The 25,014-nt window shown below is 31.0% G+C and overlaps 1 protein-coding gene across 1 annotated transcript; it reads left to right on the top strand.

Annotated features, from left to right (window-relative positions):
• Positions 1 to 21,851: 21,851 nt before the first annotated feature.
• LOC25489277 (pentatricopeptide repeat-containing protein At1g77360, mitochondrial) lies at positions 21,852 to 24,458 on the top strand. The gene is made up of 2 exons (XM_024780044.2): positions 21,852 to 23,354; positions 24,094 to 24,458. Exon 1 carries the CDS (start codon positions 21,918 to 21,920, stop codon positions 23,352 to 23,354), a length of 1,437 nt encoding a protein of 478 aa, XP_024635812.1. The 5' UTR covers positions 21,852 to 21,917; the 3' UTR covers positions 24,094 to 24,458.
• Positions 24,459 to 25,014: the final 556 nt, after the last annotated feature.

The raw sequence follows: 25,014 nt of genomic DNA, 5'->3' as shown, positions 1-25,014 counted from the left end.
TAAAAAAGTTGGTAGAAAATAGGTTTAGATGGTTTGAGCATATTGTAGAGAGAAGACTTGTAGATGCCACCGTAAGAAGAGTAAATTAGATTAAGGAGAGTCGGGTCAAAAGAGGTAGAGGAAGACCTAGAAGAACTATAAGATAAACTATTAAAAAAGATTTATAGGTCAATGAGTTGGATCTAAGTATGATTTATGATAAAACACTATGGCAATTTGTTCTATGTAACCAACCTTACTTAGTGGGATAAAACTTGGTTGTTGTTATCGTAAGATTTGATTTAATTGTGCAATTCTAACCCATTTTTTACACAATATTTTGTAAGGTTTAGATTAAAGGTCACTTGGGTTGTTAGGTAAAAGTTACTCCCTTTCAATCTATAAATAGGTTTTTCTATTTTTTTTGTTAAGTACTTTTTTTTTTTCCAAGTTATATAGTGGTTATAGCTCAACATTTTAAACGTGCAAAAATTGAGTGTTTAAGGTTCGAATATAGTACGTTTTTTTAACAACCCTAAAAATGTCAGATTTTAAAAGGTTTTCATTTAATATTAGTTTTTCCCTTTTCTTTTATAATCAAACTAACACTTATTTTAAATATATTTTTATATTGTATCTCGCAAACCTCTTTTCTCTCTACAACAAGTCGACAGTAATTTTTTTCTCTATCTCTAAGTTCTTACTTCCATTTTTTGGGTGGTTTTTAGCATTTTTTGATCCAAATCACCTACTTCATCTTTTTCTCTCTATTTCATTCTTTTTTTCACATAGAACTATGTATGTCGTCTTGATTTCGTCGTTTAAGTGTAGAGTCGTGTTGTTCGTCGTCTTGCGCGATGTTGTTTGATTTTCCATCTTGTTGTAGTATTCATTTGATTCCTACTGAAAGACAAACTATTCAATCAATGATTTGAGAGTCAATGTTGCAAATTCGGATGCATGAGTATTTCGGTCACATTAACTTTATCATATTATTTGTAAGTGTTTTGCGTTATATGCTATTAACTTGGATGTCATGAGTTTATTTGCAGATTCATCTTTTATGTTTCGAGCGATGTCAAATGATGCGCTTTACCAATTTAAATGAATGAATATTGTTTTGCTTTCGTTAAAAAAATTGTTGTTAAACTTAGTTTTTCTTTACTAAAAATAAACGATATTCATTCAATCAAATTGATAGAATATATTGATACAATACAAATTCGCTAAAAACAAAAATGATGAATTTGCAAACAAGCTCACATCATTCAAGTTAATAGCATAAACAACAACTACATAAGCTTGCATATAAGAGTATATTCAAGTCACTTGAATATCTATGTCTCCGGATCTGCAACGTTGAAAACGGCCAAGTCAATTATTGAATATGCACTTAATCAAAACTGACTTATAATCTGAATCGAACAAACATGTGAACAAGACAGTAAAGAGAAACAACCGCGCAAAGACGAGGAACAAAATAACATCGTGCTAAGACGACGAAATCACGAAAGAAAAAATTAAATAAATATGAAAATCACTTATTTAAATACAAGGGAAGTTGATTTTACTACTAAATTTATTTTTTCATTAAAAGCAATTAAATATGAAACATATATTCTTCACCAAAAAAAATGTATGAAACATTTATTTTAAATCATCCCATAAATTTTTATTTTTTTTTGCCAATCACAAAAAAGTATTTTAAATTTTAAAATATCCCAAAAAGTTATTTTAAATTAATTCAAAACCAATTTATTCTACTTTATATAAAGTTTAAATCCCACCACCAAAAAAAAATATTTAAAGTTTAAATCATGATGTTCATCTATTCTTAAGTTTGGGCAAAGGTTTCATTGAATTTGTTTTATAAACTCTTGAGGAAATGTCCTACGTTTGGTCGGTGGTTCCTAAGATCTCAAATTGAAAATCCTTTGCATATCACAATAGATTCTTGAATTTTGCCCTGGCTCTCAAAAACAATCTAATATCCACCGATCTCCCTCAAGAACATTGACGACCTACAAATTTGTTTGAGATTGCTTGTGTTGTCGAAATGTCTATTCCTTTAGATGAACGTAATAGAAATGGAACGTTTGGACATTATGCAAGTTCTTGTTGATATTGTTGCCCTATAGTCTTCATCAATAGCAAATGTAGAAATAGAAGGTACAAAGCAAAGAAATTCTTGACACTAATGATCGTGTTATTGATCACATTCTCAATGTGGAGTTAGGATGCAACTCTAATTTTCAAGAATCCTCATATGATCAAGAAAAAATTGATAAGAATCGTGATGAAGCATCTGATACGAAATCAGTTGAGACTTTCTTTTGTGAACAGGTTCAAGAGGAGGTAGTAGCAAAATCACCTCCTTTGGATGATCATGTCAAACAACTTTTAGTTTTGGTGGCTTTTGGTAGTTCTAGAGTAGTGACATATTCTAATTTGTCAAACTTCTCTATAATTGTTATTTAAGACATCCAATTTTTACGGCTTATAAGTGCATCTATTGTGGCCCTACAGGCTATGGAATTTTTGAGTTAGTCCTAGGGTAACATGGCTCTGAGTGAAAAGATTGTTGATTTAGATAAAAACACAAATCAACAATTTCAGTTGATGGTTCGAAGGAAAAATATGAACAAGTTAAGAAGCAATATGCCGAGGTTAGAAAAGAATTAAAACTAGGTGCATTTAAATATTTGCCTCGCTCGCTTTATTGTGTGATGTTGTCTCTCGTGCTTTAGGCGGTTTTATTTGTTTTGGTCTTTCTTTTTCTGCTTTTGTTTTCTCGAGGGTTTTGATTTTTGTTCCTTCTCTCTCTTTGTTCTTTTTTCCTGTTTTTTTATATATGATCAAGGTGATGCAGCAGACGACTCTATGACCCATTTTTAGCCAAAAATATCATGTTGTTTAGAAGAACTAAAATTGTAAAGTTTTTCTTTTAATCATTTGATTTCGAGGGAAAATGTCTTATGATAATCAGAAGTTTGAGTGTTCAATCATTCTTTTCTTTAAAGTAAACATCTCATATATTCTTTTTTGAGTACAAATATTTTATTTTAACACGTAATTGTATATGATGCATACTCTGTCAATTTGAATGAATGAATGTAATTTATTTTTGTCAAAAAATATATTTTATTAAGATATTATTTTTACTATTATTTTAGTATATGCTTCATTTGGTCCGGTCCACAATCAAGTATCAACGTGTGCTTTATTAATTTTGTTGGGTAGTCCTTGGGTCCAGTTTTATTATTAGTTTTTGTTTTATGTAATTTATTACTAGCTTTTTTGTGATTTGCAAATTAGCCAATATATATCATCCACACATGTGTTAAACTGCTTTCATATTTTAAGAAGAAGTTAAGGTGTGGGGACAATTTGTTTCCTTTTGGAACGATGTAATGGATTCAATTTTTAATATTTTTTATTTTTGATATTTTTTACAGTATTATTATTTTACTTATTGATATGTAAAACAAAACAAAAAATGACATGCAGTTTTTGTGCTTTCCTGGCATTGTTCATGGTATTTATCATCCGTAGGCTTCTTCAAACAAATGAATAATTATGTGGTGGAAATAAAAGATTACTTTTATCGATTTTCTTTCTTTATATTTGTCACTAACTCGTTAGATATATTTTTTTACGTGAAACACGTTAGATATTTTTTTCAGTCAAAAAGATACACGTTAATATCTATCCTCTCAGTTTTCTTTTTGTAAAGTTACTACCGGCTGTTTCCTCCAATCAACCGTCAATAAAATAATCATATTGGTACAAAACTAAGAATTATGCTCTTCTTCCATCACATTTTTATCTATTTTCAGTTTTCAATGTAAGCTATTGGTCTAGCTGATTATATTTAACCTATCTTTAGTTAAGTTGATGATTTATATTATTTTTTTAATGATGCACTCTCTGAAAAATGATTTTTTATTTATTTAGAAAGTACGCGACATCAAATTTTTATCCAAAGGATCTAAAAGAAATTGATTTGTGGATGCTAGTTGCTAGACATATGATTAATGTTGCAATCACATACATTGTCTGATCGTATTGCAATTGAATCAATTAAGTGAGGGAAACATCAAAAGTTAATTGATACATTAAATCTTGTGGCGTTTGCAAGACATGGAAACGATGATGAGGGACATATAAAAACATATAGCTGAAATTTAGAAAGCATATAAATGATCAAGAGAACACATTGAATGATTAGGTAATGATGTATAATCCCATCATAACTTTTTATTTATATATTTTGAACTCTTTTTACAGTATGTTACTAAAACAACCTTTTCTTAAACGTTGATTTAGAATATTGCAAATTTGAATGGTCGGAATTGTTTCGCAGTCCTTGTAAATTTGATATTTATTTTTGATAAAAAAAATGACATAATTATTGTTTTAAGAGGACAACTAAAATCTTCGTATTAAATGGTGTCGTTGTCGATGACTGCATCAATATAGTTTAGTCATAGCAAATTTGCATTCAATTATGAATCAATACATATTTTTCATTTGTGCTATATTCTGTCAAATTTGATGGCCGAAAGCAATTCGTCAGGCGAACTTCACAGAGTCTGTAGATTTTTCAGTATTATTCAACGAGATTGAAAACCCCCTCGATGTATCTGATAGTGAACAGGACAATCCAAAATAGTATTGTAATACAATTGTCGTGGAAGATGAATAAAGCTCCGATTTTGAAGATGTTGATGAGGAAGAAATCTCTAACTTGAAAAAGCTAGTCGAGTATTTTTTTAGTGGAAAGAGAAATGAAGTTTGATGTGCTCTTGAAGAAGGATGTATAGAAAACGGGGGCTACTCATTCCCTTGTTATTTGTTTACATTGTTTATGTAATCTTTTGAAACATATTACTCTTCTAACATGATGATGATATTATCATGTTCTAACATGTTTTTTGTTACTGTGTTATAGATTGAAAATTCCATCGTCCTTTATTAATGACCAACCTCAGTTTCAAACTTTTAACACAAAATGAAATCTTTTCTCCAAATTGATTTTTTTTTTCATCCATAAAAGTCAAGATCAAATCTACGACCAATTACTGTTTCGTATTTATAAAAATCGACAATATGATGAATAACCAATACTTATTTGTTCACAAACAAAAGTAGAGTATAATCTACTTTCATGAAATTTTTTTTTTTTTAGTTTTTGCAGAGAAACTTTTTATTATTATTGAATGATATTGATTGATTCACATCATATTCATAATGTTTTTTTTTTACTATAATATCACCTGAAAAATGTGCTAAAGGTACGGAAAGGGACCTAATTGAAGGAATATATGTGATGAAAACTGTGTGTGTTGCACTTTTTGCCACATGCCACGTGCAAGTCCTTGGAGTACAAGTTTTGTATATTCATAAAAGCATGAGCACTACAATGTTAATGCTATCCATTATACGAAAAGAAAAAGCTAAAAAAGTTTACAAAACTAACAGATAAGTTCCTTCCTTGAGTTTCAAGTTATTTTTTCACAAGATTCATTTTAACCAAGTTCTCTTTCTCTTTTCTCTTTTTTCACAAGTTTAGTCTTTTTTAGGATAAGACTAATCAGTTTCTCGTTGTAATTTTTTAGATGTATACGTCCAAAATTATGTTAGGGGAAAAAGAAAAAAAGGTTTCGCTTTACATTTTTTTAATCCCTAGGGCATGAGTGATTCGGAGTACTATTAAAACCAAAGTGGGACACTCTTAATTGGTCTTATAATCTTATTAATTTTGGAGTATGTTTAATTCAGAAATTGAATAAAGTTGTAGACGATTTTATAAGATTTTCATTTTTGAAAATATATGGGTAAGAAATGAGTATACTCATGTTTGTTACAAGATTGAGAAATTCTTATTCTTGAATATCAAGGTTCATGAGAATAAAATAACTTCTCATAACTTTCAAAATTTCCATGAAATTATTCTCAAGTTAAAGGATGAGAAAGTAGGTTCCCATAAAATTTTGTATATATATTTTTTAAATAAAATAACTTCTAATTTTTCTAAGAATATTCAAGAGTGTGTCAAACAATTTTTTTTTTTTTAATATACCCTAAAATAAAACTCCCGTCCTTAAATTTTCCTAAGAAATAAGAATATTCATATATGTTAGTCCATAAAACAAACACTCCAAAGAAACAAGAAAATTGATTTTCTGACATTGAGAACTTCACAATGACACAAGTAATTTACTAAATAGCCCTCAGCGGTAGTTAACTACTGTTTGGGCTAAGCGGCGGCTGTTAACAATCGTTGGCTCCAGCGGTAGTTAACTACCGTTCATATTGATGAGAGAGAAAAGTATCTGCACTGCAATTCACTTTCTTCATTCCTGTGGGTTTGATTCTTCACACTTGCTGTTGTTGTTGCTCTTTTTTAGGAACAAGAATGGGTTTCAATCACATAAAACAAATACAAATAAATTGAATCAATGTCAACAAAACCTTAACCTATTTTTTTTTTTTCTGTTTTTCTTCCATTGACATTTTACAACCAAAAATGGTGAATTGATTTTTTTTGTGTCTTATGCTTTTCTATTCAAAATTAATAATTTAAGAACATAAATTAATCCTAATAAAATCCAATTGTTAATTCTTCCATGGCAGATTGTGATTGTGCTCTTCAACAAATGTTCCTCTTTTGATGGCTTTCAAATAAAAGTTGAGATTATGTTTTTTAACAATAAAATAAAAAAAATAATGATTCCAATTTCTAATAGAGAAAGAAATGATAAGATGAAGAAATCATCCCACAACAACAACAACACGAGGAAGAAGAAAGCTGAAGAAAGAAATTTGACTCACCCATGTGTTTCTCTTTCATGTCACAATTTTCTTTTAAGTTGTATCTTATGAACGGTAGTTAACTACCGCTGGAGCCCAGCCACTGTTAACTGCCTCCGCTTAGCCCAACAGTAATTAACTACTACAGAAAGCTATTTAATAAATTACTTGTGTTATTGTGAAGTTCTCAATATCAGAAAAGCAATTTTTAAGAAACAATATCTAAGGACTATAGTTTACCTGTATCTTTGATACTCTCGATCCAAATTCTATGGGTTATGTGTTAGTAACACCCCTATGTGTTACTTAAACCTCACTTTAAAGAATAAAGTTACGTGTTAAACCACAATTGTCAATCCATCTCGAATCCTATGGATATGTTTGATCATGTACTACCGCCTACCAATATTAATAATCTTTTTTTTTTTGTCAAAAAAAAAATTAATAATATTTTCGCTAAATCAATTCCATGTTTGGTCATGCAACGAATTTAATTAAAGAAAACATAAAGTGCAAAGATTTTCAATCGGAGGCTCAAATTTAGGTTTGGTCATGCAACAATTTTTTGACAATGGATGGATGCTCACACCATTTCATTCATAATAATATTTTTAACACGTGTCGAAACATCAATAAGAACTTCTAATTTAGTATAAGACAGGACAACTCGAGCTAAAATATAAGTCGCCTCGCTGACTTGTCTCATAATAATTTTCTTTGAAATTATGTAGCGAGTCAACAACCTTTTTAGAGTCTATTCCAAAATCAATTGGACCTAAGTGCAATTCGTGAACCCATCACAAAGCGGAGACCGGAGAGTAGATCAAGAGTTTCACAAACATCCACGTTGCAAATAGGAATAAATGATTCAGCTTTTGCAAAGACAAAACAACCTTGATCATCCTGAATGCAAATGCCAATATCAACTCTATTGGTCTAATTGGAAAAAGATGTGTCAATATTGCATTTATATTGACCAGCTAGCCTCTGGTTTTGTTGAGCATACAGTAGCTTAGGGTTCGGTTCTGGCTTGGACATGTTTGGCAGCTAACCAACTGTCTAACAAATGATTAAATGTTTGGCAGCAAATGATTGATTAAAACATAGCACAAGAGTTAGCTAGCTCTAAGTATTATAAGAACTAAAATAATAGAGCAACTTAATTGGAAGAACAAATATTAAATTGTATAACATTAGAATGTAAGAGTTTCTCCAAGAAAATGATCTACCATAATCCTAGAAGAGAAACTATAGTATCCATAATAACCGTGGAAACTAAAATAAAAAAGGTAATACATAAGGATTAAAATAAAAGAAACACACATATTTGAGATATATTTTTAGAATAAACTTATTAAATAAACTAAATACTCATTTGCAAACATTAACTAATTTTCTCTTTAAAGGATAAACTTACAAAACCATACAAATTGTAGGTATTAAAATTAATAAATAAACCATCAATATAGTCTTTGAAGTATCAACCTCTCAACAATTTAGTCCATAAACCATATAAAAATGCTTCAATTTAGTCTCTAACATATTCATCGAAGAAATTAAATTGACGATTTGCATACAATTTAAAGAATTTTTATTATATTTACATAATTTATAAACTAAATTGGGGAGACCGTGATAGTTTAGGAACATAATCCATTCTAAATTTAATTGTGTTAATTCATGTAATTTACTCAAGGTGGTTTTACATTGAGGAATATAATACTACACCAAATCTTTATTTGTCATGATGCAAAGACTATAAATATTTATGGAAGTACGACTAATGCACTCAAAGTGAATTTCCCTTTAAATATTCATCAACCAAGTCTTTTGAGATTGTATAGTGACAACCATAATCTCTTATTAGATTATATAGTGACAACCATAATCTCTTATCTTCAAGCATTGCAAGGCAAAAAGGAAAAAAGTGCAGTCTTTACATGGTGCTAGATGGTAGTGTTCAATTTTGCTGCTTGACCGACTTCTATAAGGTAATTTTGAATTTGAAATAATTGATCCATCGATTGTTCAGTATGTGGCCACGTTTTCTAAAACATGCATGCCCCCCCTAATCATGCAATAAAATAGGGACAATGGCTTGCAATTGGATCCACAAGAGTCAATTCTATAAATGTGCACTACGTACGTGCAAATGCAATTGATAGTATCATAGCCTATCAAATATCAACCGGATTAAGTGGCTTGTCAATTGTCATGATCTCATGTGAATTGATGGTTCATAGTTCCTGCTGCCCTCCTATGCTTAAAGTTAGTTAGAGCATCGACAATGAAGACTTTCAACTTAGAGGTATGAAATGGGTCCCATATGTATACATCATTTTTTTATAATATTTTATCAACAGTACTTAATAAGCATTTCGTCAATTCAACGGAGACCCTATGAAAAAATGTCTAAATCGATCCAACCACTAACTCTTCATAATTTACATTTCAACAATACAATGATTATTTTAATAAAAAATAGTGTGGGGCCCACTTAAAAATGAGGGTCTTAGAAAACCAAAAAAATATTTCTTCAATGAGAGTATCTATTAGATACCGGGTTTTAAATGGTGAAAACCTCACTATTGGAGATGATCTTGTTATGTGGCAAACAACTTTTAATAAAGAGAGAATCTAAGTCTAAAAGAGAAAGAAAGAAAAAAACAAAGTATTGAGTTTTAAGGTTTCGACTTTGAGTCTCCTAGTGGATGTGGAAGGAGATAATGTAAATTTTTGTTAATACTCTTTATACGTGAAGGTTTTTTCTATCTTAAATTTGAATTTTAACACCATTTTTTTTACCATAAATTTTGTTCACAGATAAAATTACAAAGCAATTAAAAAGAGAATAGTCAAATAAATCTTTTTTTCCCTTCAAATTCAAAATTCTGTCTTTAATTATGATGTCAAATAGATCAATCAAATTGTTAAATCAATGGTTTACGTTTTTTTCTTATTCTTTCTGGAAAAAAAAAAAAATAACTATTGTGCCTATCCATCACAAAATATAAAGATTGGGGGAGCTAGAATGTAATGAAAAGAGATGCGAAGAGACGTGGATGAAGAGGATTTTAAGTCATGTGGAATAGATGGTCCCGAAGGGCCAAAACATATTGATAAAAAAGTTGACTAGAAATGATAGAGTTAGAAGGGTTGATCGTAGACCACCAAAGATATGGTCCTGCTGTGTCACAATTGATAAACATGCTTAATCCTAACTCTCTAAATATTATGTAGTGTATGATTGAATTCACAATGAGTTTCACACAATAATTTCAAAGGATTATTGTAATTTTGACAAAAAACTTACTTTAAAGATGTAATAATTTTACGAAATTCATATCTCATCCAAACATTCTTGTAGTACAAGTTTTTTAATCATTTTACATCATCGTAGCCTGGAGCGTTCCTAAGTCTTAAACTAGACTCATTAATATATTTAACTATATTTTTCCATTGGCTAGAATAATTTGCGTATTACTTAAATTATTTTAAAAGTTTAGTTTGATCGCTTACTTTAAAATCAGTTAATTTGGTCGCTTAACTTATACAAGTTATTGCAACTTGTTCTTTAACTTTAAAACTAGTTAATTTTGTTCTTTAACTTAGGTAAATTAATGCAACTTCGATTCCTTAACATATGGATATGACACGATATTTTTATTTTTATAAGTTAAGACTAAATTGCTTGGTGCATAAGTTAAAAGTCTAAACTGCGTTAATTTACATGAGTTAAGAGATTAAATTAACTGATTTTATAGTTAAAGAATCAATCAAACTAAAGGTTTAAAATAAATAAAGGAACCAAAGAGTTATTTAAGCATTTCTCTGTCAATGAAAAACGTGGAGTCCCTCATGAGACTTGGTCATTCATAAGCCGTTCAAATTTGAGAATTGATCTTCTCTCATTTACTTTTGCTCATTTCCGTCTTATGTGAGTTAAATCATGCTGAAAAATACACCAACGTGAATTAACTCACGGGAATGAGAAAAATAGATGGAAGAAGAGCAATTACCTTCAAATTTAGCACCCAGGCTCTACCTAAAGGTAAAGATAAGTCACTTGCCCAATCTCATTTTACATACAAACCAAAATACAAAGAGACGGTATATATATATATACTCTCTGTCTCACAGTTTATTTTTTTTTTTTAATAATATTTATTTTCTAAAAACAATTTATGAGATGGGGTATGTGAAAAAAGAGAAGAAACAAGATCTTTCTACCGACATTCTTCTCTATAATCTCTAAAATATACGCTCCACAAAGAGAGTATCTGTTTAATTTGATGTTAAATACATGAAACACTCTTGATTATTTTGACTTTAAAAGCCATGCAACGCGACAACACCTAGCTTGTCAAATCTTTTAAAAATATCAAGAACTTTCATTATGGCATAATAATTGGTCATTCGGATCATCTATGAGTTTTTGAAACTAATATTTTCACTCTAAAAAACACAATTATCATGCTTTTAAGAGTGCACATTGTCTTGTCTGTGAGCACCAGAGGGAGGTATCATCCTGTAAAAAGAAAATTATTGACTTAAAGCACAATCACCATTTTATTACAAAGTGTGCCATTTGTAATTTTTTTTTTTTTTAAGATAGAAGTGTATTAAAAATTTAAAATAAATGATGTTAATGTTAGTTTTTAATAAAATTAATATTTTGTCGTTGTGCAAGTATATAATTTGATAAGACGATTTATAATTTGGAACAGAGAAAATATATCTTATCTTTCATTAATCATCTTATTATGATTTTCTAAAGATGATCGCTAAAAATAAAAAAGTTAAGGACATACTACTTCAAAAAACTTATTTTATTGACTTATTTTATTGACTAATATATGGTTCAAGTTGAAAGCCTTGAAAAAAGATCTAAAAGAGTTAAATTCTACACATTTTCAAGGTATTGCCAAAAAAGTTGAAGATGCTAGAACTGCTTTAGTTGACGTCCAAAGGCAGCTTAGTTCAGATCCGATGAATCTTGATCTCATTGAAGCTGAAAAAGTTTGTTTGTCCTCTCTTGAAAAGTGGAGTACTATAGAGGAGAAGATATGGATGCAGAAGTCTAGAGCTAATTGGATTCAGCTTGGGGACTCGAACACTAAATTTTTCCATGCCTATGCAAAGGAAAGAAGATGTCAGAATAATATTAAGTTCCTCATAACAGAAGATGGCACCAGAATTGACAAGCATAACCTCATCAAGGAGGAGATTAGAGGGTTCTATTTAAAATTGATGGGTAGTTCTGTTGATTCTTTACCTATGGTGGACAAAAATATTGTTAAAAGAGGTCCTATGTTATCTCAGCACCAACAAGACTTGTTGTGCTCCGAGTTCACAGCCGTGGAAGTCAAAAATGCGTTATTCTCCATGGACTCTTCTAAAGCTCCAGGTATTGATGGTTACAATGTTCATTTCTTTAAATGCTCTTGGAACATTATTGGTGATAGTGTCATTGATGCTATATTAGATTTCTTTAAGACTGGATTCATGCCTAAAATTATTAACTGTACTTATGTGACTTTGCTCCCCAAAGAAGTTAATGTTACATCAGTTAAGAATTTTAGGCCCATCGCTTGTTGTTCAGTGATTTATAAGATTATTTCTAAAATTTTAACAAGCAGAATGCAAGGAGTCTTAAATAGTGTTGTAAGTGAAAATCAATCTGCTTTTGTCAAAGGTAGGGTGATTTTTGACAATATTATTTTAAGCCATGAACTAGTCAAAAGTTATAGCAGGAAAGGGATTTCTCCGAGGTGCATGGTGAAAATTGATCTTCAGAAGGCTTATGATTCGGTTGAATGGCCGTTTATAAAACATTTAATGCTTGAGTTGGGTTTTCCCTACAAATTTGTAAATTGGGTGATGGCTTGTCTTACTACTGCCTCATATACATTCAATGTTAATGGGGATTTGACTAGACCTTTTGCTGCCAAGAAGGGTCTTAGACAAGGAGACCCTATCTCTCCATATCTATTTGTGATATGTATGGAATATCTTAACAGATGCCTTATACAACTTAGGAAAAATGCTGCTTTCCGGTTCCACCCAAGATGTAAAAGGTTGAACTTAATTCATGTATGCTTTGCTGATGATTTGCTGCTTTTTTCTAGAGGTGATGTGGATTCTGTCTCACAGCTTTTTGAAGCTTTTAGCTTGTTTAGTGCTGCTTCTGGCCTTAAAGCAAATCAGGCTAAGAGCTCAATTTATTTGGGAGGTGTATCCATGAACGTTCAAGATGCTATTGTCACTAAGTTTAACCTCATTAAAGGCGAGCTTCCTTTTCGGTACCTTGGGGTCCCCTTGTCATCCAAAAAATTATCTGTTATTCAGTGTCAACCTTTGGTGAAGAGGATCATTTGTAGAATCGAAAATTGGTCTTCTAAGCTGTTATCGTATGCTGGTAGGTTACAACTTATCAAATCAGTCTTGTTTGGTGTTCAAACTTATTGGAGTCAGGTTTTTGTGCTTCCTCAGAAGGTGCTAAAACTTATTCAAACAGCTTGTAGGGTTTTTCTCTGGACTGGAAAATCTGGCACTTCCAAAAGAGCACTTATTGCTTGGGAGCGTATATGTCTTCCTAAGACAGCTGGTGGGTGGAATGTAATTGATTTGAAAGTTTGGAACCAAGCTGCAATTTGTAAACTTCTTTGGAATTTGGCCAATAAGAAGGATGTTTTATGGGTGAAATGGGTTCATGAATATTACACTAAGGGGAGGAATGTGCTACTCATGGATGTGCCTGCACAAGCTTCATGGGTAATAAAAAAAGTCTTTGGTGCAGCAAAGACTATTTCAAGTGTTGATGGCAGTATTTTTCAACAAGCTAATTTCTCTATTAAGAGAATGTATAATGCTTTAAGAGGTGACTTTGCAAAGGTTGGTTGGAGGAAAATGATGTGTAATAATCCAGCCCCTCCAAAATGTCTGTTTATTACTTGGTTGATTATTCATGCTAGATTGCCAACTTGTGATAGGATGCTTAAAGTAGGTATCCAATGTGACCAAGTTTGCATTTTGTGTACAAAGGAGAATGAAACTCATTCTCACCTCTTTTTTTCTTGTGAATATGCTGATGCTGTTTGGAAAGGTGTTGTGAGATGGATGAATATGACGGTCAATACTAGCAATTGGCATTCTATTTTGCAATATATTCAGTCTCATTGTAACAGTAACAATGGTATGCATCAAGCTCATAGAATGGTGTTGAGTGTGACCCTGTATATGATCTGGAAGGAGAGGAATGATAGAAAATTTCAGAATTGTTACCGATCTGTTCAACAACTCCTTAACCAAATCAAAATGGATGCTTATATTAGAGGATTGCAATTCAAGAAGGTGCAAACTCTGATGATTCGGGTGCGAGGCTAATGGTTCTTTTTGTTTGTTTGAGCTTAGCTCTTGTTTCTTGATTTTAGTGTTTTCTGATTCCATGTAGTTTGTAATAACTGTTTTGGTTAATGAAAGATATCTATTTACCAAAAAAAAAAACTTATTTTATTTCCAAAGTAAAAGTGATTGCAAACATATTATTTTTGAAAATCACATTGAGGAGAGGAATAAATAGGATGAAGTTGAAGAAGTGAAAGATAAGGGTAATCATTGAAACCGAACACACATAAGGAGGGGTCGGGGTTCAAAATAATCAAATGTATCGCTCGTTGTGAGACATAAATGGATTAAAAATATTTAACTTTGATATTATGTGGTTATTTTTTTCAATAAGCAAAATGGTATATTAAAGATAGTACTAAACCATCACAAAATTCAAGATTAAGATCGCAAACATCTCCGAAAATTACTAATTAGAACCTCCCTCTTAATGAAATAACTTAGTGATGTTATTTTAATGAGTAGAGATAACCAAACACAAAAAAATCAAACACAATACACACATCAATATTTTCCCCCCTTTTTTTGGTTGCTTTCCTTCTTATTCTCTCTTCTCTCCCTCCCTCCCTCCACTCTTTCTTCTCTCTCACCCAACACCCCCACCGTCCTCACCACCACTACCATGTATTTCTGATCCACTTTCTCTCCCTCTCTCTTTCATTGTTCTCTCCGTCATCATTGTCGCCACCCTCAACCATCACCAACGTTGTCTTCACCATCACCACCACCACCACATATCACTCAGATTTGACCAACTCATTTCTTCTCCAGTCACACACCATCATGCCTCTTCGTTCTTCGTCAAGGCTATTGTTGGTTGTCGATTAGAGTGAGGGAGAAAGAAAGAGGAACAATGAGAGAAAAGCGGGACAAATTCAGAAAGAGAGGTTTGAAATTAAAAAGTTAATTTTGTTATTGCATTTTAAGGATATGTTTGATGATCAGGATATAGAGACATGATATGATATATTAATCATATCATATTTTAATTATAGGGTTAATAGGTCTTTACCTCCTGTAATATATGTCATTTTTTGTTTTCACCCCTGTAAAATTTTTATTTTGATTCACCCCTGTAAAATATTTTTGTTTTGATTTACCCCCCTAAGAGGCCAAACAAAAACCAATTTTATTCATTTTTTCAAGAAATTTTCGTTTTTGTTTGGCCTATTAGGGGGGTAAATCAAAACAAAAATATTTTACAGGAGGTGAATCAAAATAAAAATTTTGCAGGGAGAAAAACTAAAAATGACCTATATTACAGAGGGTAAAGAACTATTAACCCTTAATTATATCCATATCATATCATTTCTTTATCCAGTTTCACTCTCCACAACTTTTCCTTGAAGAAAGGTCTTCTTTCACAACAACCAAGTAGACCAAATGAGCCCAGGTCAAAAAATGATCTTGTTTCTTAGGAGCAACATAGCCACACCCATGTCTCTTTTTCTCACAAATCCTTCTCACAAATTGCTTCCTCATACCGTCGTTATGATACTTCTGTCCCAGTCATGGGGTATGTGTGTAATGAGATGTCAAATTAATGAAAATATAATTAATATGCACGTGGGTACTAAACTAATATCTAATTTAGTACAGTATATTGATAAATTTTGAGACAAGAAAACTCAACTAATTGATAGATAGATATATGAATAAATTATAAATCAATCATCTCTTGAGCATTTTGTTGCTCAAATATTGAATCACCACTTTTATTAAAAAAAATATCACAAAAAGTAGATGATAAAATATTTTTTTCTCTATAAATAAAATGAAAAATAACATATGAAACTCACTCACATAAGTAGAGCTTTTCAGGTTAGAATTCCGAACGCCACAATTAAACTGGACAATTTCAACGTCTATTATTTGATCTTAGTCACATGCAAAAAAGAAGAAAATGATACAAAATAGTTTTTGCAGGTATCATGGAGATGAAGATGATGAATGTTCTTTTTTTGTTTTTTAATCATTAATAAAAAATATTTTTTTTTCTTTCTCATAATAAAAAAAAATTACTTTTAATTTGGTCCTTATGATTGACACATCACCAGTTAACAGAAGTGTTTAACGGTAAAGATTAAACTGATATACACATTCAGAAACTTCTTTGTATTTTATCCTGAGTTAGGAATTAAAGTAACAACGATGTATAAAGTCAGGGACTAAAGTAACTCTTTACTCTTTGTTTATATATCATAAGAGATAAAAATTTATATCTATTAGATACTCCGTTGTTTTAAGAGATAAAAATTTATGACTTAATTATACTGTTTATTGGTACCGTTTGACCCGACTTTTTTTCAGCTTTTCTACATTTTTAAGGAGAAGCTAGGTCAAACACAATATCAATAAAGTACCTTCGAAAAAGAGTACTTTTTTTAGAATGCATAAAATTGAATGGAATGAGCTTTAACCAAAAGTTGTTGAATGCTACTTCAAAAAACTATTTCTCCCCAATTTATTTCACAAGCACCTCTCTTCAACTCCCGCCGGCAACCTTTTGTTTTATTTTTTCAATACGCTTTTTTCATCCATTTTATTTATTTATTTTTTTTTAACCGGTCCATTTAATTTTTTAATGAGGTTCCATTTAAGTTTATTATCTATTTTTTTAAGGAATTTTATTATCTTTTTATCACTTATATATTAATTTGAATATCTTTTGATCATCACAACCACGCAAATATTTGTATTCACGTTGCCAATGAATGACACCGAATATTTTTATTCCCTTTCTTCAACCACGGAAATACACACACACATTAGTGTTTAGAGTAATACTTTATGTTCCTCTTTCTGTTTTTTTTTTTTTTTTGTTATGCTAATGCGTATAATTTTTGTTAGTGTTGTGTAATGCTTATAATTATTTTTATAAAATTTTGATTTTAATTAAAAGTACAAGTGTAGTTGCCTAAAAAAATTATACTTATATAATTTACACATTTGTATTGTAACAAACTATGCATATCTTTTTCTTATTAAAAAAACTAAACATATCTTTTTCAATGACACCAGCAATGTAACAAATATAATATTATATATAAATTCTTATCTTTTTGACCAACACTAAAAATATGGTATTCTTATAACAAAATTTGTTATAAAGTATAATTGGAAAAGAAAAAACCAATTTTCTCATTATATATACACACATATACATATTATAGATATGATTGAGCGTGACGAAGAAAGCAATATAAATGAAGAAATCAGTTCATATAATCCAGGAAGAGTGCAAGATGGAGGCTACATGAATAAAGTTAGAAATCAAATAGGAGTTGCGTTGATGGAGAGTAGAAATATTTGAGTTTGTGATGATTTATGTCTTTAAAAAAAATGATTATTGTTTTTAATTTTCCAAACTACTTTGATATTATTTATGTTATTATTTGAGCCTCCTTAAATTATTTATCCTATTCAAATATTTAACAAGTCGTTTATATGATGATACAAATTCGTATTCATGTTACACAAAATAAACGTCATTGAGTAAATATAGTATTGGTAAAAATATATCTTTTATATTTTAAACATTTTTTCCCTTCAAAAAATATTTTAGACATTTTTTTATTTATTATGTTAATTCATAATGAATTCAAAGTTTTTTAATTTATAGACAATGCATAAATATATGCAAGGTCTCGGGTTCGAACCCCAGACACCACCAAAAAATAATAAATTCAAAGTTTTGTACAATATTTTGCCAAACAGCTTTTAACTCAAAAATAACTTTAGAACTAAAAAAAAAATAAAGAAACCAAACAGCTTTAACCTTTTTCTTAAAGAGCTTTATTTTAACTTTGTTTTAAAGTAGCTTTTAGACCGAAAAAAAGCTGGCCAAACGGTACCATTGAATTGGTCCCAACAATATAAACTTCACAATTTTGGTCCTTCCCTTAGTTTTTTGAAAATTACCTGACACTTTTTAAATGATATGGCGTACGACTTGATAATGCATAACCATTCATATGGATACTGTATTTATGGGTGTCTGTCTACTTGTTTATTTTAGGCTAAGATATGGTTTTAGTCCCTGTGAAAAAAAATTGTTTTTTGTCCCTGTAATTTTTTTTGTTTTTTAAAATAGTCCCTGGAGGGACTATTTTCAAAAACAAAAAATTTTGCAGGGACCTTTTTAAAAAACAAAATATTTTGCAGGGACAAAAACTATAAAATCGGTTCAGTCATCATGTGTCACGTATGCAAATCATCACAAAAATGGGGTCAGGAACTATTTTAAAAAACAAAAACATTTTTTTTTACAGGGACTAAAACCAAAACGAGGCATATTTGCAGGGACTAAAATCATATTTTAGCCTTCATTTTATTACGCTAATATGTATAAATACAAATAATATTTTTTATGAAATATTGATTTTAACTAAAATTATTTTGATTTTGATTAAAATTGTAGGTATAGATATTTTCACTTTCATATTATAACATATATTTATATTTTTCATCGAGACTAACAATATAATAAATATGATATAAATTCTTACATTTCTTTTGAATGACACCAACCATATAGCATTTTTATATACAAATTTGTTTAAGGGTATAATTGAAGGTGAAAAACCACTCTGAAATCATGTATTCCCTTTGTGTATATTATGAGGAATGCTAATAACAGACATTTTAACACGCTCTTTTTAATTGATTAAAACTCATGGATTCCACCAAATTTATTTGGGTCTCACATGGTTTGGTGGGACCCATGTGGATTTTAAACAATCAAAGTGAGTGCGTTGAAAAACATGTAAAAATATGTGTTGTTAGCATTTCTCCTATAGTAGAGATGCCATTAATCAAATTACAAAAATAAATAATTTATGAAGTTGAAACTAAATTGTGTAAGGAGTTTTCTTGTAATTTCAAGGATGTTGATTGTTTCACATCAACATACCATATGTCACGTCATTTAGTATATGTCACAATACTATATTTTAGTCTAAAAATATGAGTGTGAGACCAATATTGTGAATTTAAATTTGGCTTAATTACTCTTTTGATCCCTTAACTTATTTTTTGGTTTCGTTTTGATCCCTTAACTATTAAAAGTTTCGTTTTGGTCCCTTAACTTACTTTTTGGTTTCGTTTTGGTCCCTTAACTATTAAAAGTTTCGTTTTGGTCCCTTAACTTATTTTTTTGTTTCATTTTGGTCCCTTAACTCTTTCTCCGTGAACCACTTTGGTCCTTTATGTTAGGATGAATGTATTACAGTTAAGGACCAAAACGAAATCAAAAAATAAGTTAAGTGACCAAAACGAAAACAAAAAATAAGTTAAAGGACCAAAACAAAACTTTTAATAGTTAAGGGACCAAAACAAAACCAAAAAATAAGTTAAGGGATCAAAACGAAACTTTTAATAGTTAAGGGACCAAAACGAAATCAAAAAATAAGTTAAGGGACCAAAAGAGTAATTAAGCCATTTTAAAATTAGGAGATTAATTTCATAAGAGGGTAAAAAGAGGAGGATCTCGATCTTTTATTTAGGTTTCAACCGTCCAAATTGCAAAATTCTAGAAAACACTCTCTAATGTACAAAGATTTACGTATCTAACTAACTCTCAAGGTTCTCAAAATCACAATGAATATCTAAGAGTTTTCAAAGAATATAAGGTAGAAGATGAATGTTTAAGATAAGATGATATAAAAAAAAAGTCGCTATTAATGTATTCTATTTTGGCTTATTAAAAAAATATCACAATGAATATCTAAGAGTTTTCAAAGAGTATAAGGTAGAAGATGAATGTTCAAGATAAGATGATGTAAAAAAAAGTTACAATTAATGTATTCTATTTTGGCTAATTAAAAAAAAAAGAGAATGTAAAAATTTCATAATGAGAAAAATAATGTTATGTTACTTATATAGTTTTTAAAAAGGAATAAAATGAAGTTGTAAAAATAATGTGAAAAAGGAGTTAAATGATTCACTTAATGAGTGAAACAATTCCATTAGTTTTTTGAACATCTTTGTAAAAATAGATGAGTGAAACGACTTGTACTTCAGAGTGAAGTGATTCACAATGTGAAACGATTCATACAATAAAGTGAAATGTTCACACTAATAAAATGCTAGAGTGAATCAATTCATACATCAAAGTGGAACGATTCACACATAGAAAAACCTAAAAGTTCCGAAAACAAAAATGAATGTATGCATATTTTCAAAACATGCAAGATTTCAACCAGGATTATGATTTTAAGATTATTGGAGTCACCTAGTTACACATGTTCTATCCTGAGACTTGGCATCTAATAAAAAACCAAAATCAATTGTTAAATACATAATGTAAGAGTTAATGCACTTACAACAACTACATTATTAAACAGCATTAAACATTCGTTACTTTGATGTTCCAAACATAGGAGGGAAGAGCTAAGTACTTGGTCTGTCTCTACATCCTTAAAAAGAATTCATGTTTGGAAATCAATATTTCTAGCATTAGAGAACTTTGGCTTAAGGAGATTTCTGATTTGTCAAGATTAATAAACTGACATGAAATATCTTGAACAAAATTGGTTTTAAAGAGGGATCCATCTTTGGAAGTCTTTTTGTTTTCCTTCTCATTAGGAACATTTCTACTAAAAAAGATATCTGATTTGTCCATATTGATAAGTTGCCCAGAGAAATTTTGATATAATTGGAGATTGCTTTGGATATAAGTAGCATCAGACTGGTTAACTCTGCAAAAATAAATGAATAGAAAGAGACTTTTATTTGCAAAGAACATATGAGAAAGAAGACCTCTAAGAATAGGAGTTCCTCTTGCAATTTTGATTGCATGGAGGGTGTTCATTTCAATAGCTCTAGAAAGAAGACCTCTAAAAATCCCCAACATAAAAGATTGACATAGACCTCCATTAAAAGAATTACAAATGACATAATTGAAACACAATTCATGAATACGGAAATCCCCTGATGATGAAAACCTATACTATTTAAGAATGCCTTAAGAAAAGACCACTTCATCTTATCATAGATTCTGAACATATCCAACTTCAAACTCACACAATCTTTACAATCATTAACTTTCTCCCTGATGTATTAAAAAACATCATTGCCACATGGCGATTCAAGAACAACCATGTAGTTTTACTCCAATGCAAAAATACAATGTTTGTTCTTAATTTATTCTAAGTGGATCCCTCACATAAATGTTCTCCAATGTTCTTCGAGGAGAACCGTTCTCCAACTTGGCATCCATGTCATTTCACTCCAATGGGATAGAACATAGAAACAAGTTCTTATGGCCTCAAGAACATAGCATAGAACAACATTGGAGTTGCTCTAATATATCCAGGAGTAAAAACACCCTGAACATTATCTGCCAATTTGAATTCTTAAACTATATATTGAAATCTATCAATTTAGTTCTTAACAACTTAATACAAGATGCTAAATCTTCATGTTTTTATTTAGTTTAAAGATTACTTATTATAATTATATTTTTCTTTTGGAATAGTATATTCATATATTTTAAAGACTATATTGAAGAAAGAATAATAATTTAGGGTGAATTTAGAGGTTAAATCGTATTTTTTCTCTTAAAAAAAACGGTTAAAAATAAAACTAACTCATGCATTCCATAAATACTCCTTTTATTTTATTTTTTAAGGATATACATATATATATTTTTTTAATTTGTTGTTAACTCAATAGAACTAAAATATCGAGAGAAAAGAAGAAGAAGAAGAAGACGAACCATGAATGTTAGCAGAAAGAGAAATTACCATTCAATTTCATCTCCATCACCACCAAAAACCTCAACACACTCTCCAATACCAATCCCACCCTTAGGTAAAACAAAAACCCTCTTCGAAATAATCTCCACAAACCCATCTTTAACCGTTGAAAAATCCCTCGAAGATTCTCAAATCAATTTAACCCCACAAGACGTTGAAAATGTTCTCAAACTTTCTTACCGGTTCCCGGCTCAATCAGTTAAATTCTTCCGTTGGGCCGGTCACCGTATTAATCATAACCACACTCCATATGCTTGGAATTTGGTTATTGATATTTTAGGTAAAAATTGTTTATTTGATGCAATGTGGGACGCTGTTAAATCAATGCGTCGTGAGGGTTTGTTGTCGCGATCCACTTTCGCGTCAATTTTCGCGAGTTATGTTAATGCTGGTAGATTAGCTGATGCTATAATGACTTTTGAGGTTATGGATGGGTATGGTGTTGTAAGGGATGTTGTTTCGTTGAATTCGTTGTTGAGTGCTGTTTGTGGGAGTGGGAGGAGTGTTGAAGCGTGTGATTATTTGCAGATTGCAAAGAAATTGGTTAGACCGGATTCGGATACTTATGCTATTTTGATGGAGGGTTTGGAGAGTGATGGGAATGTTGTTGGTGCTAAGGAGACTTTTGCGGAGATGGTTATTGAAATTGGTTGGGATCCGGGGAATGTGGCTGCGTATGATTCGTTTTTGTGTTGTTTGATTAAGGGGAGTGATGGGATTCATGAGGCGGTTAAGTTTTTTGATTCGTTGAGAGATAGGAGATGTTATCCGGGGATTAGGTTTTTTAGGGTTGCGTTGGATGAGTGTTCTAGGTTTCATGATATACGGAGGGCAGAGTTTTTTTGGGAGGTTATGATGGGGAAGACTAAGTTGCAGCCGATGACGGCTATGTATAATTCGATGATTGCTTTGTATTGTTATCATGGGGATATTGATGCTGCTACGAAAATGCTTGATGGGATGGTTTGTAAAGGGGCGTTCCCGGATTCGCTTACTTATAATTTGTTGTTTAGGTTTTTGGTTAAAGGGAGGAAATTAAGGGACGCGACGAGGGTGTTTGTGGAAATGGTGAAAAACGAGTGTGTGCCGGATCAGCTTAATTGTGATGCGGCTGTTAGGGTTTATTTGGATAATGGGGATCCTGTTATGGCTATTAAAGTTTGGAAGTGTTTGGTTGAGAATTACCGTGAGGATTTAGAGGGTACTGCAAACTTGCTGGTTGTAGGGCTTCGAGATAATGATAGGGTTCCCGAAGCGGTTAAGTATGCTGAGCATATTATTGGAAGAGGAATCAAGTTGACTTCTTCGACATTGTCGAAGTTGAGACAGAGCCTTGTCAAAGACAGAAAAGAATTCGTGTATGACGAACTTATAGCAAAGTGGAAAGCGGCCTATTAGGTATGTTAGAATTTCTGTAAAATTGCATGTCTTAATATCAATGCTGAATCGGGTATTCTTTTTAAGTTTTATATGATGTTGATACATATAGAGTTGTGAGCATGGTTATCATTATCGTACAATACATACAAATCATATCTCAATTCAAATCAAAATTGAATCAACTAGATACTAATCGTTGTGCATATCGTTTGTGGTGAGCATCGCAGCATGAATATTCTCAATGAATCAAATGTATCTCAATTTTCCCTTTTACACTTTGTAGCTAGCCACATGTATCTCAATTTTTTATTATCAGCTTATGTTTTTGCATTTGTCATTCACTTGCTTTACCTAAAAATATTATGTATTTATTGATTTGTATCTTCCGATTCGTATTAAGATTGAAAAAATAGGTTTTCCCAATTTGAATCTCGATTTGGTAACCATGCTTGTGATGGGGTATGAAATCTGAAGTAGTTTCTCTAAGGCAACACTTCGATTTTGCGGAACAATAAATAAGCTGTTGCTTAATTGCTTACGCATCAGATCTGCATATAATTTATTGAACAGAATACAGATCTTACTAGGACTCGTTTGAGGGAAAAAGATGATTGAAGTTTATCTAGGTTTTTGTTTTAGGCAGATGCTATAAAACAGTTATCTTTTACCAGTCTAAAACTGTATTTGTCACTGTTCCTGATTTGAACCAGATTATCAATTTTGGCAATGTATATTTTCCTGCTTGGATATTTTGCAGTTATCTATCTGGGGTCACATGCTTACAAATATAAAAGTGCAATAAGATATGAGCTATACCGGGAGTGAATTGGTTTTTTCAAAGGTTTTATAGGCATGCAGTTTTTGTAAATGGATTGTCTGGTTGATCCTCCTGTAAGTCTGACCTTGTACGTTTTGTTCTATAGATAAGTTACTTAGTGTTAGTTGAAAAGGGTATCAATTATCAATTCTTTGTATCCCGCATTGCTTTTAGTGTATTTAGGCTTTACATTTCAGTAATAAAGTTATCATTGGTTTAAGATACTGCGTTGTCGTCAGATTTATACATAAAACTCTTCCTGGCAACCCTGCTTGAAAAATTGATTTATTTACTAGATTTATCCATTATTGGTTTTCCTTGAAGTGTTTGCTTTTAGTAGCCTATAATAAGGTTACTGTCATGCTTGTCTTATGAATTTATAACTCTACCTACCAAGTCGAGCTAACTCAATTATAAACTTGTTTTTGTTTAAACTCGGATATACTTGCTGTAGTCAATAAAATTTAAGTTTGAGTCGTAAACCCTGATGTTCCCAAACTAAAACAACAGTGGTTAGATGTTCTTTTTAACAAAACAAAATGCAATAGCTGAATGAAAATATTCTGTAGTGCAAAATACATTGACCTTAGAGTTGTAGCCCTCCTCATAATATGCATCCAAGTATAGCATACTAATCTGAACCCATATACCCCATCTACAAAGGAGGCGAATGAAGCTCTATTGAGTCTCGTGTTAGCTGCCAGTAAATTTGCTATATACATGGTATTAAACTATGTTTAATGATAGGACACTGGTTTTGGGTCTAAGCCCAATAACCAAGCTGAATAGAGGGATTACGATTCAGTTAGAATATGCCCTGAATTTATGGAATTTCTGTTATACAAGAGATGGCAAGGGAGT

Source organism: Medicago truncatula, chromosome 3, assembly GCF_003473485.1.
Source record: "Medicago truncatula cultivar Jemalong A17 chromosome 3, MtrunA17r5.0-ANR, whole genome shotgun sequence".
Taxonomy (NCBI): domain Eukaryota; kingdom Viridiplantae; phylum Streptophyta; class Magnoliopsida; order Fabales; family Fabaceae; genus Medicago; species Medicago truncatula.
This window is presented reverse-complemented; position numbering and strand designations above follow the sequence as displayed.

Excerpts from the sequence above, each read along its gene's own strand:
- LOC25489277 (XM_024780044.2), top strand. The coding sequence starts at position 21,918 with ATGAATGTTAGCAGAAAGAGAAATTACCATTCAATTTCATCTCCATCA.